General features: G+C 36.4%; 1 protein-coding gene across 1 annotated transcript; it reads left to right on the forward strand.

Moving 5' to 3' along the window:
• Positions 1-7,404: 7,404 nt before the first annotated feature.
• LOC130709990 (protein ESMERALDA 1) lies at positions 7,405-15,447 on the forward strand. Its single transcript, XM_057559143.1, has 10 exons — positions 7,405-7,952; positions 8,521-8,590; positions 9,196-9,263; positions 9,362-9,450; positions 10,504-10,701; positions 11,687-11,891; positions 11,984-12,151; positions 12,360-12,527; positions 12,606-12,796; positions 14,668-15,447. The coding sequence occupies exons 1-10, from the start codon at positions 7,590-7,592 to the stop codon at positions 14,828-14,830; spliced, it is 1,683 nt and encodes a 560-aa protein (XP_057415126.1). The 5' UTR covers positions 7,405-7,589; the 3' UTR covers positions 14,831-15,447.
• The last annotated feature ends 2,304 nt before the right edge of the window (positions 15,448-17,751 follow it).

Consider the following 17,751-nt stretch of genomic DNA (forward strand, 5'->3'; position numbering starts at 1 on the left):
CTATCAACCAACTAAACCCTCTTTTAATTTCGCTTTTCATCCTTACAGCGAGAATTTGGTAACATTAGGAAGTAAACTATCACAATCCTTGAGGTTCGATAAATTAAAACCCCGGGCGAAACTGTACACTTGCAGTTTGGTACATCAAATTTTTGGCGCCGTTGCCGGGGATTGTGTTTAGTTTATTTTCTATTTTATCTGAATCTAATTGTTAGGACTTTTATTTTTTAATTTTATTACTCTTGTGCGGGTGCTACTGACTATTGTTTGCTAGTGCATGCAAGGTACAATCAAGCGAACACCATGATTGAAACACAAGAGGAGTTTGAAGCAAGAATCCGGGCTAAGTATGAAGCGGAGCTGCAATCTAAGATTGAAGCTATGAATGCCCAGGAGGAGTTCGAGAGAAAAGTCCGAGTTAAACTTGAAGCAGAATATGCTGAAAAAAGGCGTGTTATATTGCAGTTGGAGAAAGAATTTTATGCTAATTGGAAGTGTATTCGTGAAAGTGTATCTCATGGACAAGAACACGAATGGATAGCCCAATCCAATGTCCTACGAGAAAAAGTATCTTGCATTCTGCGGACGCGAGCAGGTCATCAAAGTCATGATGAATCACCTATTGGTCATGAAAGTGATTCCTTGGAGCAATGTGAGGAGGCACCAATTGAAGAAAATGAGAATTGGGAGTTAGTTGAAGAAAATATCTCTCGTCAAGCCATTGAGGAAGAAGAGAAAGAATTTTTTGAAGAAGAACTCACAATTTGTCAAGAACTAGAAAAAGACATGACAATGGGTGAAGCGAAAGAAGCATTGAGTGACTATGAACCAAAAGAAACCTTCAATGAGAATTTTGTGCATGGAGATGAATTGATGATTAATTCAGGTAAGCCTCAAAGTCTAAGCCTATATCTTAATGACCTATGGATCAAAGGTGAATATGGCAAGGGAAAGACGCACTCATGGAAATATATTGATAAGAATTTCCTTAGCCTCCTTACTTTTAAGTTGATTTATTTGGCCATGATCTTTGAGAGTGAATGCATTGTGATGATGAACTTATGTGAAAATTTGCATGATCAAAATGATTTAATCGAATTTGCAATAGACCCTGGATAGTTTTCTGAGTCCGGGAAAGTCTAACAAATACTATAAAATTGTGCTTCTTGGGAGACAAACCCAAGAAAAATTTTGCGTAGTAGAGTAAGTTTTATTTATTTATTTTAGGGCATTTTTTTAATTTTAGTATGAGTTCATTATTAGTATTATTAGTTAAAAAAAACAAAAAAAAATTCAAGTTTTGCACGGAACTCGTGCAATTCCCTTCATCCACAGTGCATGTGCATCAAGGTATCCCCCCCTCTGGAAATTTTTTGCACCAAACTCATGCAAATTCCATGGTCTCGTGGGGCAATTGCACAGGTTTTGTTTTAATATATATATATATATATATATATATATATATATATCATCAATAAAAAAAGGTAACATATCTCGTTTTTATTCTAAAAGAAATATCACCAGATCTCGTTTCTTTAAAAAAAAATTAAAAGATTTTCCTTTTTAATTTGAGGTTCTATTTTCTATTAAGTCTTAGTTTTCTCATGAGTTATTTGAGTTAAAATTGTGGTCTTTTTAATTTGTGTGCTCATTTTTGCAAGGACTAAGTGATTTACAGGAATTAATATGAGCTGGAGGGCCCAGCTAACAGAGTGTTGGAGCTATCACTCTTTGCATTGAGTACAGGGAGTTTTAATCAGCCACTCATCTCTCATTTAATTTCATGATCATGCATTTACATTTTATTGCACACTAGTTCTGCATATGCTTTTATCCCGTAGTCATTTCACCTTTAATTTGTATTTGACTACTCAAGTGATTTCAATTCTGAATCTATGCCTTGTTTTTATGGAAATTGTGATACACATGTGCAGCTAATGTATTGGACATGACATGCTTTTGATAGAAGTAAGTGAATTTTAGGACTGAGTGATGTTTTCAATAGATAGTGTTGATAGGAGTTCACTGGGGTTCATCTCTTTACCCCTTGTTTTCTGCTGAGTGATGAGTGATCTCTGATGATTCCTAACTTGCTTACACTTTCTTGGTTCTGCTTTGACATGCATATCGGTTCGATAGTGTTATGCTTGTGATTTGTTAAGAGATTATTAGGCATTCTTGATGGCATTCAGACTTTGTTTCAGTTATTCCTTAGTTGCCCGAGTTGAGCCTAAATGTGAATTTTCTTGGTCCCTAACTTTGGAAATATTCATGAGTTGTTAAGTGATCTCAATTGTGAATTGAGCAAATAAAAAAGAATATTAGCGTGTCGGTTCCCTCTCTCTCCTAGTGTGCATGAAAATGAAGCAAAATGCTTGGAAAACATGAATGAAAAAAAAATGAAAAAAAAGAGCAAAATTTGTAAAATAAAAAGAGGAGAGTAGAGAGAAAGAACCTTGAGTGCTTTAAATGAATGCTCTGAATTGAAAGAACAAATAGATCACTTAACTATCTGTGAGTGTAAACTTGTATTATCATTTTCTTATCCTACCAAAAGTTACACCTTGGCCAAGTTACAACATGTGAGAATCTTTTTCTTGTTACATAGCATGACACTGTCTGATCTTGATTTGATTGATTATCAGAACTGAAGCATAGTGTTTGTACTGTCAGATGCACTAAATAATTGATGATTGATGATTAAATTTGTGAGTTTTGATGTGAACTCTGAGTCTCATTGTCCTATTGATTTCATTTTCTCTGGACTTGATTCCTTATTTCTCTTAACTAGTATGCTCATGAATTGATCTTTATTTGTTGGATGTGTATCTTGTATTTTAAAAGTGCTGGCAATTGATTTGGAATTGATTTATTCTGTGCTTGAGGACAAGCTTTCCTAAGTTTCCGCTTGAGGACAAGCTGCCGTTGAGTATAGGGGTGTGATGACCCGGGATTTAAGGCTATTTTCCTGGTTTATTTGCATGTAGTTTAATATAGTTTTTAGGATATTTCGGTCATTTTAGGACACTTTAGGCTTAGTTCATGCATTTTAATGTTTTCATTTAGTTTTAGTATTTTTCTATATTTTTTATGTTATTTTTATAGATTTCATTAGGATTTAATCAAGTTATTTGAATTCGGTATCTTACTCTATCTTCTAGTTAATCTCTATTATTGGTTTTTAATTATTTTCCTTTATTATTATTGTTATTTTAGGAGAAGATGTGGACTCAATGAGCAAATCAAGGGAGAGAGCCAAGAATCTCGAAGTCTGGAGCAATCTGGATTTCTTTGCGCTAGTTTTGCGCCAATTTCCTCTTGCATCTCGCGCATTTACGCGAAGGAATTAGCTTCTGAAATATTTTGCGCCAGTTTTGCGCGAGATCCTTCACAGAATTCGCGCATTTGCTCGAAATGACAACCAGACTCTATTTAAATGCGTTTTTAACCTATTTTATGAATCTTTTCACGTTGAAACATTTGGGGAGACCTTTGGAGGCAGAGCTCTGAGTTCTTTAGGATCCCTTACAGGTTTCTATTGTAATTTTGATGTTTTGCTACCTTTTTCTTGAATTGTTTCCTATGACTATGAGGAACTAATCCTCTCTTGTACTGGGGATATGGTGTAGTTTTCTCTAAACTATGTTTTGATACGTTTCAGTTATATATGAATGGTTATTTTAGTTCATGAATTTCTTCTTTACTTCTATTGAATCCAATCGCGAAAGGGTTTCATGCTATCGTTTGCACAATTGGGAAATTGGTAGATGATAGGGATCTAGGAAGAAATTGAATAAGGGTCTCTACGCCTTAGGGATAAGGGTAGCAATTTATTTGTGTTTGCCTGAACATGAAATTGAATCTCTAGTTAATTAGGATTATGTACTAAGGAATTAGCTATCACTAATTAACTAGAAGGGGTGCTTGACTAAGGGATTAGCAAGTAAACATATAGGCTTAGCACCAGGAACATATTTAACTAATTTCATATATAATTGTAGCGGGTAGAAACATAGCAAGGGTAAACGAAATCAATTCCCCGGTGCGCTTTTCTCTAAGTGATTTCAAATCAGTAATTATCTTTTCCACGTTTTCTTGTTACTTCGTTCTATCAACCAAGTAAACCCTCTTTTAATTTCGCTTTTCATCCTTACAGCGAGAATTTGGTAACATTAGGAAGTAAACTATCACAATCCTTGAGGTTCGATAAATTAAAACCCCGGGCGAAACTGTACACTTGCAGTTTGGCACATCACAAAACAAGGACAAAACTCAATCAACCAAAAATTCATAAAAAACCCTTGCAAAAGAAAAGAAACCCACAACAATGCCACAAAACAAAAAATTCTAGAAAACCTTCCAGCAACTTATCTTCTTTTATGATTCTCTGTCATATTTGTTGTCAAACATTGAATAGCTTCCTTATCTAATTCATCAAACCACAAGCCTACCACCTCAACATACCTCTTTCTCGCTTGTTTGTCAAACATCCTCCACCACCGGAAATGGAAGAACAATGACCACCAAGTTCTCCCAACTCATCCGCCATCGCATTTCCCTTCTCAGTCGTCGTTGGAGGTGGCGCCAACGATGGGACCGCATGTGGTGGCTATGTTATTAAAAAATTCACTAAGTGTCTCGCCTTAATTAATCTTTCTATTTACTTTCTCAATGTCCTACAAGCATCAATGGTGTAGCCCAACAACTTTATGAAAATCACATCACTCTGTGGTGTTAACATTTGCTGACGGTCGCCTAGGTGCCCTTGGATATTGGACCATGTTAGTTTGTCCCACAACACGCAATATAACACTTAGAGGTGCATTTAGTGGAGTCTGATGTTGTTGGGAGGACATCGCCTTAGGTAGTACAACTGGTTGTGCCACTTGTGGCGGTTGCGCAACTTGGGTGGGCCTATGCCAAGTTCAACTCTGGGGTCATTGTCTAGATTGCTGGTATGGTGCTGCCCAAGGCTGGCTCGGCGTTTGCATTGGCCTAGAATCCTTGGGCGGTCGTTGATGTTCCACTTGACTTGGAGGAGTTGCACTTGCTTCCATGTCTCATTGCCACTCATCTCTTTCTTTCTTTTGTTGATCATCCTCCTTAACCATTAACCAATATGAACTCCTGCACCCTCACCCTTAACTCCGACATGTCCTGGGCGGGTCTCCTAGTTAAGTCACTGTTCAAGGACCTCGCCCAAAGGCCATGTTTAATAGCAGCTACACCAGTGGGTTTGCATCCTCTAGTTGAATTGACACTTTGCTAAAACACACCATTAATGTTTTTATCATTTCCCTTTGATATTGGCAGACATTGAACAAAATTGCTGTAGTCACCTTTTGCACTTGGTTTGCTGAAAATTTAGTCAAAATATTTGTAGAAAGATCAGTGAAGTTACGCACTGAATAGGGCGAATGTTTTATAAACCAGGTCATCGTCGTTACTTGAATGTTGAAGGCAACAACCTACACTTAACTAAATTAGTGGCCTCGCTAATAACCATTTTTGTGTTGATATAGCGTAGGTGGTCCACTAGATCTGTTTCGCCCGAGTACTTATCTAGCGTCAAAGTATGGAGATGCTCAGAAATCTCCACAGTCGCCACAACCAGTGCAAAAGGCTGAAATTCCACCACGTCCTCTGCCTCGACATGACATCCATGGTGGGAATCCTGCATCTGACTCAAATACTCCACCTGAGCTTGCAAATGCTTGTTTTACCTCTAAACCGCATGGATCGTATCAAGAACCTGCCGCAAATCCGCTGGCGTCACACCCTGTTGCAGATCTACTCCACCTGAAGGTACACCACCCACCCTAGGATCTAGATCTAGGCTCGGCGGCGGAGCATCGCCTCCTCCATGACCTAGATCTAGGCCAATCGGCGGTTCCGAGCCATTTCCATGAGCTGGATCTGGAATCGGCACCGCCCGGGGTCACGTTACCTGCAGCTGAGCCGCCACCGACAAAGCCTTACTCCACTTGAGGTTTAGGCTGCAAAAATGGAACCGAGATATGATCAGCATCTCGTTCACCATGTCGGCCGCCACCTCGCGTGTGTGGTGCACAATGTCATATCTTGTATGCATGATGTGTGTGACTCACGTCGTACACCTCTCAACGTCAATGGAAAAAGTAGGTAGGTCAGAGCCACAGACGACTCCAATGTTCTAGACCTAAGACTAGAGAATGACTTGGAAACCCTAGCATAGCCCAATTATGGCAAATATGATGTAAGAATAAAGTACCACGTGATAAATGAGCAAAAAGCGTCGAGTACAATGAATGACCTCCTTTTTATAGTGGGGAAAACATGAAACCCTAAGCTAATTGAGGAATTGAGCCTTGTATTTAAGGCCTAATTCCTGATTCTAAAGTACAAATATAAGCTCATCCTCAACGCGAGCGACTTTGCTCGCAGAAGTTAGACTTCCTATACTGGCAACCTTGCCTCGTGCAGCGTGCCCGCCCAAGCAAGACCTTGATGTTCTTTTGCCTTATCTTTATATCTATGTCGGGTTCTATGTTTAAGGACCCGCCTAGTCCACAAGTATGGCGGGTCCTACATTTTAAGGACCCGACCAGTCCACATGTTTTGAATTCTCCCACACCTCATTGTTGAAATTCTGAGAATTACTCGTGATTACTTTAATTTATTCACTCATGTGTTGTGCTTCTTTGCGATGATGAAAGTTAATTGTGTTGCTAACAAACTAAGTGAGGGAAATTAATTGTGTTGCTAATAAGTTAGCAAATTTGACTTATGAAATTTGGAAATCTTTTACTATTTTCGAGATCCTCCAGCAGTTATATCCAGACATTTTTTTGAAGTCTTTGGATTATATTTATCATTGCAGATATTTATTTCTTTTCATTTTGCTGAAAAAAAGGCAATTGGTAATGATTTCTATTACAAAATAAGATGAGAGAAATTAGAAAATGGATATTTCTAAATTCCATTTAATGATGTAAAAAAAGTCAGATTCTTTGCAAATAACGCAATTAAGCCGCTTACTAAACATTTTTCACAAAAAAGAAGAAGAGGAAAAGTTTAGAAAAAAGAAGAATAAATTAAATCCACAAAAGGCACATGACTCATGATCAAATCAAGCTCTATCTTGTTGTTTGTGTCGCAAGGTCAAGAACCAAAATCATGATGGTCCATTTGTTTGTGTACTTTGTTCTGAAAATGAGATGAGAGAAATTCCTAAAACCAGATGAATGTTTTTGTTACCACTCTCAGAAAATAAATAAATAAAGCAACACATTCATTCATCATGAATGATCCCTTTCTTCACGCAACAATTTAAATAAAAATAAAATAAAAAACAAAAAAATATTAGACCTTTCTTTTTCAAGCCTCCAACCAAGTCTGAGTTTGCATAATTGCATTTCATTCCCAGCAAGCCAACCCAACCCAACCCAACCCACGTGCGCGCTTTCTCTCTCTTCTTTCTCTCTCTAGTCGTTTTCTTTTCTCATTTCAATTTCAATTTCAATTCATTCTTTTCTTCTTCCTCCGAGCACGCAAAAACGGTGCCGTTTTGATAGAGCGACAGGGTTCTGATGTAGAGAGGTGGATCCGAAATGCACCCGTACAATCGGCTACCGAGCAGCGGCCACTCCACGCCGTCACCGCCGCCGTCTCCGCTGCGGTCGCCGAGGCTCCGCCACGCCCGCTCCAAGCCAGGGAAGTTGTCTCCGGGAGGCCGTGGCGTCGCGCAGCGACTCAGTTGGATGCTGCTTTCGGTGCTTCTCCGGCGACAAGGCGTGTTCCTCTTCGCTCCCCTCATCTACATCTCCGGTATGCTCCTCTACATGGGAACCGCATCGTTTGACGTCGTTCCGGTCATCAAACACCGCCCTGCACCTGGCTCTCTCTACCGTAGTCCGCAGGTTTATGCCAACCTTCGCCATGATATGGATTCCGATAACTCCTCTGCCGATGCGGTTCGATTTCGTTGCCCTTTTCTATTTCCAATTCAATCACAAATCTGATGATCAATTGGAATTTATCGAATTTCTGTCTGGAATTGTTTTGATGCAAGCATTTTTGTTTATATCATATTTGGAATGTTTGAAATTGAGTATGAACTCTTTGCCTATTCTGATGTAGATTTGAAATATAGCTTCGGACTTGTTGTAATTTGCTCGCGGCGGAGCAGCTTTTCAGCTTTTGTAATGGTTTTTTTTCTAGTCAAATTGTTTACCAGGTTTAAATCGCGTGGCAATGATGCAAGTAATTGATTGATGAAGTACTTTAAAACTGTGTGATAACAGATTTCTAATCGAATCGAGGAAATTGATTCTGATTTCGCTCTTGTTTTGGGTTTAATGTTGCTTTTCTTTAGCTACTAGAAAGCCTTCTAGTATGTTGTTTGTTTTAGAATATCAGGGTTATTATTGTGTCAAGACATAGGAGTTTGTTTATAGTGTAGGAGTTGTATTTGTTGGAGTTGACTTGTACTAGTTGTATAATATTCATTTGTACTTGACAAGCTATTGAACTTCCTTTCAGATATCCACAATATGGAAGACTCCATATAGAGGCGGTGAATGGAAACCATGTGTAAACAGATCTTCAGAAGGTATTACACTATTTGTACTGATGCGCAGTAAATGATGACATTTTCCATTTTCCCTCATCTTTTCAATATAATTGTTTGGTGCTTTTGGTATCATTGATTTGTCTGTTCCTTTTAGGTAGACTGACCAAGTATTTCGCAATGCTTGTAGTTTTTAGAATGTCCCTTTGCCCCCAAACTTATGTTTATAACATATTTGGGTTTTCTGCTGACAGTTGTGTTAAGAGCTTGCTCTTACTGACACTCAGAGATTGGGGCAGCCTTTTGCTACATTCTTCAGTCGTTAAATGCTTTTTGTTGCCTCTAGTCTTTTCTGTTTTGAAGGATATCTTTTCTTGACCATTGTATTTAATTATTTATCCACTCTTGTCTCTAGTAAGATTTTCTTATTCTATCGACAGAAAAAAATATATATCATAGGGTGGGTATGGAAGGAGGGGGGGTGGTTTGAAAGCACTAAACAGTCAGTTAATCTATGAAGTGGTCCATTCTTATCGACCTTAGCCATAAAATGATGTTGATTTTGCTGTGTGTGTGTATCAATGAAATCATGGCTGTATCTTCTGCCTGTATAATGTATTAATGTATACTTGTTACGTTGTTGATAGGCCTGCCTGAATCAAATGGATACATATATGTAGAGGCTAATGGTGGCTTAAATCAGCAAAGAACATCTGTTAGTGCTCTATGTATACTCCGTGTTTTCAAATATTTAAATCATAATTTATTCTTTCTCCACTCATTTATTTTGTGAATGATGTAAATGCTTTATAGGTCTGCAATGCCGTTGCTGTAGCTGGATATCTCAATGCTACCCTTGTGATCCCCAACTTCCATTATCATAGCATATGGAAAGATCCAAGGTTGGTTCTTTTTTCTATAATTTATTTGAAGTTTCTCAGGACTAGAAAAGTATAACGGTTCATTTTGGTACTGCTTAATACTTTTTTTGACACGTGTTTTCTGCATACTGTATTAAAATAATAAAAAAAGTTATTGGTAGAAAGGAAAAAAGGGAAGTACAACCGCAAAAGGATAATGATAAATACCTTGGCTGGTTTCTATCAGATAAGAAACCACACATAGCACGTAAAGTGTCAAACTGACATCCAACAAGATGTTATAATCAAGTTAGGTTAAAATTCTGAAAGTTCTCAACAAATAATTTGTTGAAACCCTCCCAAAAATTGAAACAATCTAGGCTAAAAGCCATAATGGAATGAATCTACTGCAATCAAGAGATATTGTGAGAGAAAAGGATGGGCAAATAATGGGAAATAAAAAAACAGCCAAAAGAGATCTGGAAAACTGGAGAACAGTCAGCCAAAAGAAGGTTGATCGTCTGGTTAGCAACCAGGGAAAATGGAAGAAAATGTTCCATAACCAAAAAAATTATCTATACCCTATTACAGCCATGAAACACCTTTATACAGAGAGCTCTTTTGGCTAACTTTTAATGTAAAATTTCAGCAAAACCAAATATGAATGTCTATAAGTAGATGTCAAAAGTGTTGACTTGAATTTAAAAAAAAAACTATAAGACAAATAGGAAATTGATTATACACCTGCTTTAATCATAAAAGGTCTTGACTTGTTTCAATTATTCTAAGTAAGAACTTGAGCTTTACCTCAAATGCAATAGATACGCATTGTGTGATGAAAATTGGATTACTAAGATGCTTGATAGATTGTCACTTGAAACTACTTGTTAAGATTTTCTTTATCTGTTAATTAAGCAGTTAAAACATTTAGCAAAGATTGTAAAATACTAAAATCTTAATATTTTTGTTGATAGTCATTTAATTTAGTAGTTTTGTAACAAAGACTGGTAAGCTATTTTGTCAGATGGATCAGTGCTTTTAGGGTTTTTAGTTTTAAAAAGACTACTCTGATCCATTAATGTTTCTTGTGTCCAGCAAATTCAGGGACATTTATGATGAAGAATATTTTGTCAATACCTTGAAAAATGATGTACGGGTGGTTGATAAGATTCCCGAGTACCTAATGGAAAGATTTGGCAGCAACATGACAAACGTTCACAATTTCAGGATCAAGGCATGGTCATCCATTCAGTATTACAGAGATGTGGTCCTGCCGAAGTTACTTGAAGAAAAGTGAGTTTATGATTATTTTGCTCGTTGTATGAATTATTTCTTTATTGCTATTGATCTCTGATAGTTAAACAGTTTGAAGTAATTGGTACTTGTCCAAGGGGTATGGAGAAGAAAGACATGAGTGCTCAATGTTATGGTGTTATGGCCTCTTGAGCTAAATACATAAGCTAATAACAACAAAACTACAAAAGTCAAAAAAGAAATCAGTTCAAGTAGAGATCATTAAGGGCTGAGAAAAAGAATAACAATCACATGAAAGCAGAGATGGGTTGAGTAGGTGGAGCAAAATGAGGATTAGAATAGTAAAGAAAAAGAACCAGAAAGAAGATTAAAGAAGGGTGTTCAATAGAAAAGAGATGGAGGAAGAGCACAGATCTTTCTCCTACCTGAAAGACTTTTGTGAAAACTGCAAAAGGATTAGAGGACATGCAAACAAACAACAGAATAGAGTATGTGCAGGACGGAGAAGTGGGTGTGGCCTAGATTTCCAGGGAAAGGCTGGGTTTGAATGGAAACAATGTTGCCAAGCAGTGGGATTTGGTGATTTGTGTCAAGATGGGGGGGGGGGGGGGTAGTGGGTGTAGCTTGAATAAGGCTTAGAACGAGTTTTTGAACCCTAAAGGCTGTTCCGATGAAAAAAGAGGGTGAAATCGTAGACATACGCCAAAATAATTGTTTGAAACCTCCGAAAATTGGGGGATGGGTAAAGAGAGGATTTTACCCCCTTTTAGAATCGTGGCGATTTGCTGCAGTTTGGGGCGTCGGGTGCGACAGAGGCAACGCGAAAATTCTCCTCGGTTCAGTTTCAGTAGTGGAGGGTTGCTTTCACATGATGCGGTGCTGTTCATAAGTCTGTAACAAATAGCAGATAATTTTACTGCAAAAATGTTTACCTTAGCAGGAATGTTATCATCATATATGTTTTATATCTTAAGATAAGGAGGCTGGAAGTTTTTATGTGTTGGATTCAACTTTATTCTGGCAGGGTTATAAGGATTTCACCTTTTGCAAATAGATTGTCATTTGATGCTCCTCCAGTTGTTCAACGTCTCAGATGCTTAGCAAATTATGAGGCTTTACGGTTTTCAAGTCCTTTATTAACTACAGCTGAATCTTTGGTTGAAAGAATGAGAAAACGTAGCGCCATTAATGGTGGTAAATATGTCTCAGTACATCTTCGCTTTGAAGAGGTTAGATGAATGTGTATTAGTATTAATTATGAACATTTCCGTTAATTATTAATCTTTGCTTCAACTTATGTCACTTGTGTTCCCATGCGCAGGATATGGTTGCTTTCTCTTGTTGTGTTTTTGATGGGGGAAAACAGGAACGTGAAGACATGATTGCAGCAAGAGAAAGAGGTTGGAAAGGGAAATTCACAAAACCTGGGCGAGTTATACGTCCTGGAGCAATCAGGATCAATGGGAAGTGTCCGCTCACCCCATTAGAGGTAATTATCAACTCTAGTGGTTTTAGACTTTAAGAAAAGCAAGAGTATTTTAGGCAATGCTGTTTTTTTTTCTTTTTTGAAATTGTAAGTCTAGTTAGCAGTTTCAAAAGTTTTCTGGAAGGTTCTCCTTATACAGCAAATTTTGTTAAGTTTTTCCTGTAATTGCATTTAATTTAATTATAGTCAATGCCTTCATCCACCTCTTCAGGTTGGCCTGATGCTGAGGGGGATGGGTTTCACGAAAAACACATCTATCTTTTTGGCATCTGGAAAAATATACAATGCTGAGAAAACAATGGCTCCACTACTAGAAATGTTTCCTAATTTGCATACTAAGGAGACTCTAGCTTCTGAAGAGGAACTTGCTCCATTTAAGGTACAGATTTGTAATCTGTTATTTGTCCACGCCCGGATTGATTTAGTGCTATGATTTTGACTGAGTTACTTCTTCTAGAATTATTCTTCAAGGATGGCTGCCATAGATTACACAGTTTGTCTTCACAGTGAGGCGTTTGTCACAACTCAGGGGGGTAACTTCCCTCATTTTCTGCTGGGCCACAGAAGATACTTGTACGGTGGACACTCCAAGACAATTAAACCTGATAAGCGGAAGTTAGCATTATTGTATGATAATCCGAATATAGGGTATGTATCGTAACACACCTGCATATTTCTTTTTGTTCAATTTTACAAGGTTAAATAAACTTCGACAAGTCCCCCCCTCCCAAAATATAAAAATAAAATTCCCCCTCCCCCAGCCACATCATTAGGAGTTGGTTTCATTACAAGGTTTCATATGATAATATCGTTATTATAATGATAGCACTCATTGAACTGGAGGGGCATTCACAAGGAAAACTGTTAGGATTTGAGAAAGCCCTAACAGCAACCACAAGGTAGGCGCGGGGGGGGGGGGGATGGGAATAATTTTTTGTAATTTTTGAATATTTAAAACTGGAAAATAAACTAGAAGGTGAGAAGAGATAAAGAGAGAGGGATACAAAAACAATCCTAATGGATTCATAAGAAGGAGAACCTTCTTTCAAGGGAGAATCCCTTCCAAGGGTGGAGCCCTTTTACAAATCTAATACTCCAATCACACTCTAACCTAAGGAAAGTACTCCTATTTATAATAAACTAACCCTACTAAGCTAATGACTTTGGCCCAACTCAAATAATAAAAACACACTCAATACAGAACCGTACTAAAACTAACTAATAGAGATAGGTAAAACAAACCTAGGCCCAATCATAACAGGCCCATTGACTATAATTTAGAAACCCTAACAATAACTCTTGGCTAAATCAGGCTAATCAGCAATGCTTTGGCCAGCAACAAATATCCATGGAAGAATGACTCTACTCATGCAGCAATTGCTTTTGTGACTGTGTTTAACTGTACTTGTACCTCCAATTGTGTTTAAGAGGAAAAAGTTGAATCAGTTGAGTTTGCAATAGGTAATCTATACAGAATATGAATTAGAACTTGAATTATTTGAATAATTTGGTTTGTATTACTATTACCTATGACTCAGAAGTAAAATATATAGATAAGTTTTCCAGTCTATCTCAATAAGTTTCCTAGTTATCTCAAACATTATTTACAAAGCTAATCCTATCCAGTACATGATAGCATGATAATCCTTACCATAAAAAACAAATCTCATATCTAATCATAATAAAAAATATCTAATATCTTAAAACTTAAGTGTGCCCATCTCTTTTACAATAGTACAGTGAAGATTTCCTCTACCACTACCTCGTCCACATCTTCTGATGAGGAATCCGATTTAGACCATCTTTGAGTACTTCCTCTGTAAGGATACTGGGATCTGTCAAGGTGTGATGCCGAACAGATACATAATCCTTGTGAAGACCATGAAGAATGAACACTAAAAACATTATTTACCTTCGCCAACACCTTCTGTGGGTCATCGCTAACCAACATTAACTTTAGTTTAGCAACAGTGGATTGAGCATGATTCAAATAAGAGGGGGTAGGTCATGACCACTTACTTGGAGGGTTGCCACTAGATGACTAGTCTAATAAAACCTTTGAACATTATCAGCATAAATACTGTGGGCCTTTTTCCAAACATTATACCTTGTTTTGTACCAACTTGAAAGTTTAAGTATTTGGTTAATTTGAACAGTTTGATGTGTATTACACGTGAGTTAGAAGTACTATATGTAGATAAGTTTCATTGTCTTACTCAACAATAAGTATCGTAGTCTATGCCAAACTTTATTTACAATATTAATTTTATCTAGTACATGATATTACGATAATAGTTGTCGTAATCTTATCTTATCAGAACAAAAACATATCTAATATCTCAACAATATGTTTAGTTTGTACTTTTGTTTTTCCAAAACTATATAACTTGGTTATTGTGATGTAAATGTTCTCATGTATTCAATGAGGTCTGGAGCTTTTCTTAGAAAAGATTTTCAAGAATTTTTTTCTTTATAAAATGTTTCTAAAGTGTCCCTCCTCTACATTCATTACTTTCCAGATGGAAAAGTTTCAAGCGGCAACTGCTAAGCATGAGGTCACACAGTGATTCTAAGGGAGTTGAGCTCAAAAGACCTAATGACTCTATATATAGCTTTCCATGCCCAGATTGTATGTGCCGTGTAAATAGAACTGATGATTCAAAATCTTCATCAACAACTTGATCTACTCTCAGAATTTGATGGGTGTTTCTGTTACATATGGTTTTCTGAGGATGCATTGCTGCTGACCGTTTTTGTGATTGTTTCATTTTTGCCCTCTCCATCTGGTCAGGGGCCATACACTCCATTTGTGTGGAGATCAAAGGATTTTGTTCGAGGTCTAATTGATTTGATTACATATTTGGCTTGGATTTCAAAGGAGTGGCATCTTTTTTGCACATGATGCCAATTCAGAGCAGAACGAAAACCGTTCCTTTGCTGAATCTCTCACAGAACACTGACTGAGCTATGTTTCATATTGAATTAGCAGCTGCTGTATCAACAAGCTATTTAAAGTGCCAAATGACAAACTCACATTCCTTCACACCCTGCTTGTACATCATTACCTGGAGTAGGAAATTCACGTGTTAGTGCTTTAGCAACCTATAACTCTGTACATTCACACAATTCAGGGCCCTGCCATACTGTTTTCTTGTTCTGTTTTAGGTTCTTTTTCATTATTTTTTGGTCCATGTCAATTTTGTTTTCCCTCATATTGAGGGGCCCTTTGTTGGTTATATGCCTGTATCTGAGCACATTTGCTATTCTTTTACATTAGTGCCTCATTGTTTAAGTGAAAATGCCTGTGAATGTATTAGTTATCCATTCATAACCAGCAATAGCGGAAGTTTACTCATTATTGTAGTCTAGAGAAAAAATAGCTCAGAGGGGTAAAATCGTATGATTTCTGTTATCCTGCCGTATCAAATGCTCTCAAGTCATATTTCTGTCAGAGGGGTAAGATCAAGTGCATATTTGGGAAAATATTGTTTTTTATTAATATTTCTGCGTTTTTTTTTATTAAAAGTAGGCAAAAAAATTTACATTCCTATAAGTATGTTAGACCCCCAAGAAATGCACTTCCCTCAATAAGAGAACAATATGGTCTTGTTTACGCAACTTGTTTTTTAATTTTTATACAACAGAAAATTCTGCTAAATTGAACATATACTGATATGGGCTTAGGGGGCGCACTAATTCTATAAGTGTCGAGAGCTTAGGAAATATGCATTACTGATATGGGCTTACCAACTTTGTAATATTGTGGGCTTTGCAATACTTGTACACATAATGGGCTGGGCGACCCATGATCCCAAGCGGGTCAGAACCAAGCTATAAATATCAGACACCACCCAAGCGGTGGGGGATCTAACTTTTCACACATTTTCTCATTTTGTCAGTTTTCTATCGCTCTCAAACTGTTTAGCCCTTGCTTGATAGTTCCAGACCGGAATAGCCACACAGACAATTCTTCCAAAAATATTTAACCTAAACCTACTAAATACTCCTCATTAATCTGTTGATATTTGATTACATCGTATTCAAATTTAGAAAAAAAAAATAAATAATGTGAAAAAAAAAATTATTTATCAAAAAAGGGTTAAAAAAATCTTATTTACCAGAACTGGTGTGTTTTTGAAGAAAATGCCACGGACACTAGGCCCCTGATACAAACCGTGGCTAAAGACGGAAAATGCCACGGTTTTCTAAAGTGTGGCCTAAACACTGGTTCTTGCCACGGTTACAGAAGTGTAGCCTATAAATTCTTTTTTTTGAAAGTAGCCTATTAGTTCTTCACATTAACATTGAAATTGACTTTCTCCAAAAAAATTCGTATAAATTATTTCCACCTATGAGAAAAGAATTGTTATATATTTGTATAATTTCATGAGTTTAATTTATTTTGTGTTCTTTATAGATATTTATTTCAAATAACAAAAAGTAAATATGAGCTTTTCATTTATTTAAATGGTTAAAATAAATATTTTCACTAAAATTGTTATATATTTTTAAAATTTCATGAATTTAATATATTTATTTTTGTTCTTTATAAATATTTAAATAAAGAGCCTATATTTAAATTTCACGAGTTTATTATATTTTAAACCTTTAAATAAATAAAAAGCTCATATATATTTTTGTTCTTTAAAATAAATATCTATAAAGAACATAAATAAATATAATACACGTATAAAAATCATTTATACAACTTTTTTTTGGAGAAAGTGAAAATGTGAAGAAGGTATAGGCTACGGTTCTATAACCGTAGCTATAACCGGTGTTCAGGCCACACTTTAGAAAACCGTGGCATTCCCAAACTTTAGGCCACGGTTTTTGTCAAGGGCCGAGCGTCCGTGGCTTTTTCTCCAAAAACACACCAGTTTTGTAAATAAGATTTTTTAACCTTTTTTGGTAAATAATTTTTTTTTCACATTATTCATATTTTTTTTTCTCAAATTTAACACTTGTAAAAAATAAACAAGAAAAATAACTAAAGAACCCGTGACATAACTTTCAAAAAAATAAAATAACCCGTGACATGTCCATCTCCAAACAGTTATAATTCACCTTATTAGCCATAAATTAAAGAAAATATTTAAAAAAATTGGTGTTCCTTTTTCGCATTTGGACTTATTTCATTCTTCATCTTAATTAATAATTATTGAAGTTCAAAAAAAAAAAATTATTGAATACCTAATCTTTTTTTATGGGTTGCTGAGTCATTGACATTTAGATGTAAATTTTTTAAGCAGTTATTTGAGACAACCTCATATTAGCAAATAGCAAGGCTAGATAATATTGTGTAGCGAGAACAAGAAAAGTACTTTTTTTGTCTTTCCCTACAGTGGAATAGATTTCATGATGTTAAAAGATGGTAAAAACAAGGTTACTAATGTTTACAAAGCAAGAAAAAAGACGAAGCAAACTGGTGAAACTAATCAAACATGCTTTTCTCCATTAATGTGCACCCTAATAAAGAAGCTAAAATAAATCATACATAGGTCAAATACTCAAAATATCTCACTCATTTCCTAATTTTTTTTTGTCCTTAATGGATATCGCCCTCTTTCAAAATACGGTTGCATATTTCTCCCAACAATTCA

Source organism: Lotus japonicus, chromosome 4 (genome assembly GCF_012489685.1).
Source record: "Lotus japonicus ecotype B-129 chromosome 4, LjGifu_v1.2".
In the NCBI taxonomy this organism is placed as follows: Eukaryota; Viridiplantae; Streptophyta; class Magnoliopsida; order Fabales; family Fabaceae; genus Lotus; species Lotus japonicus.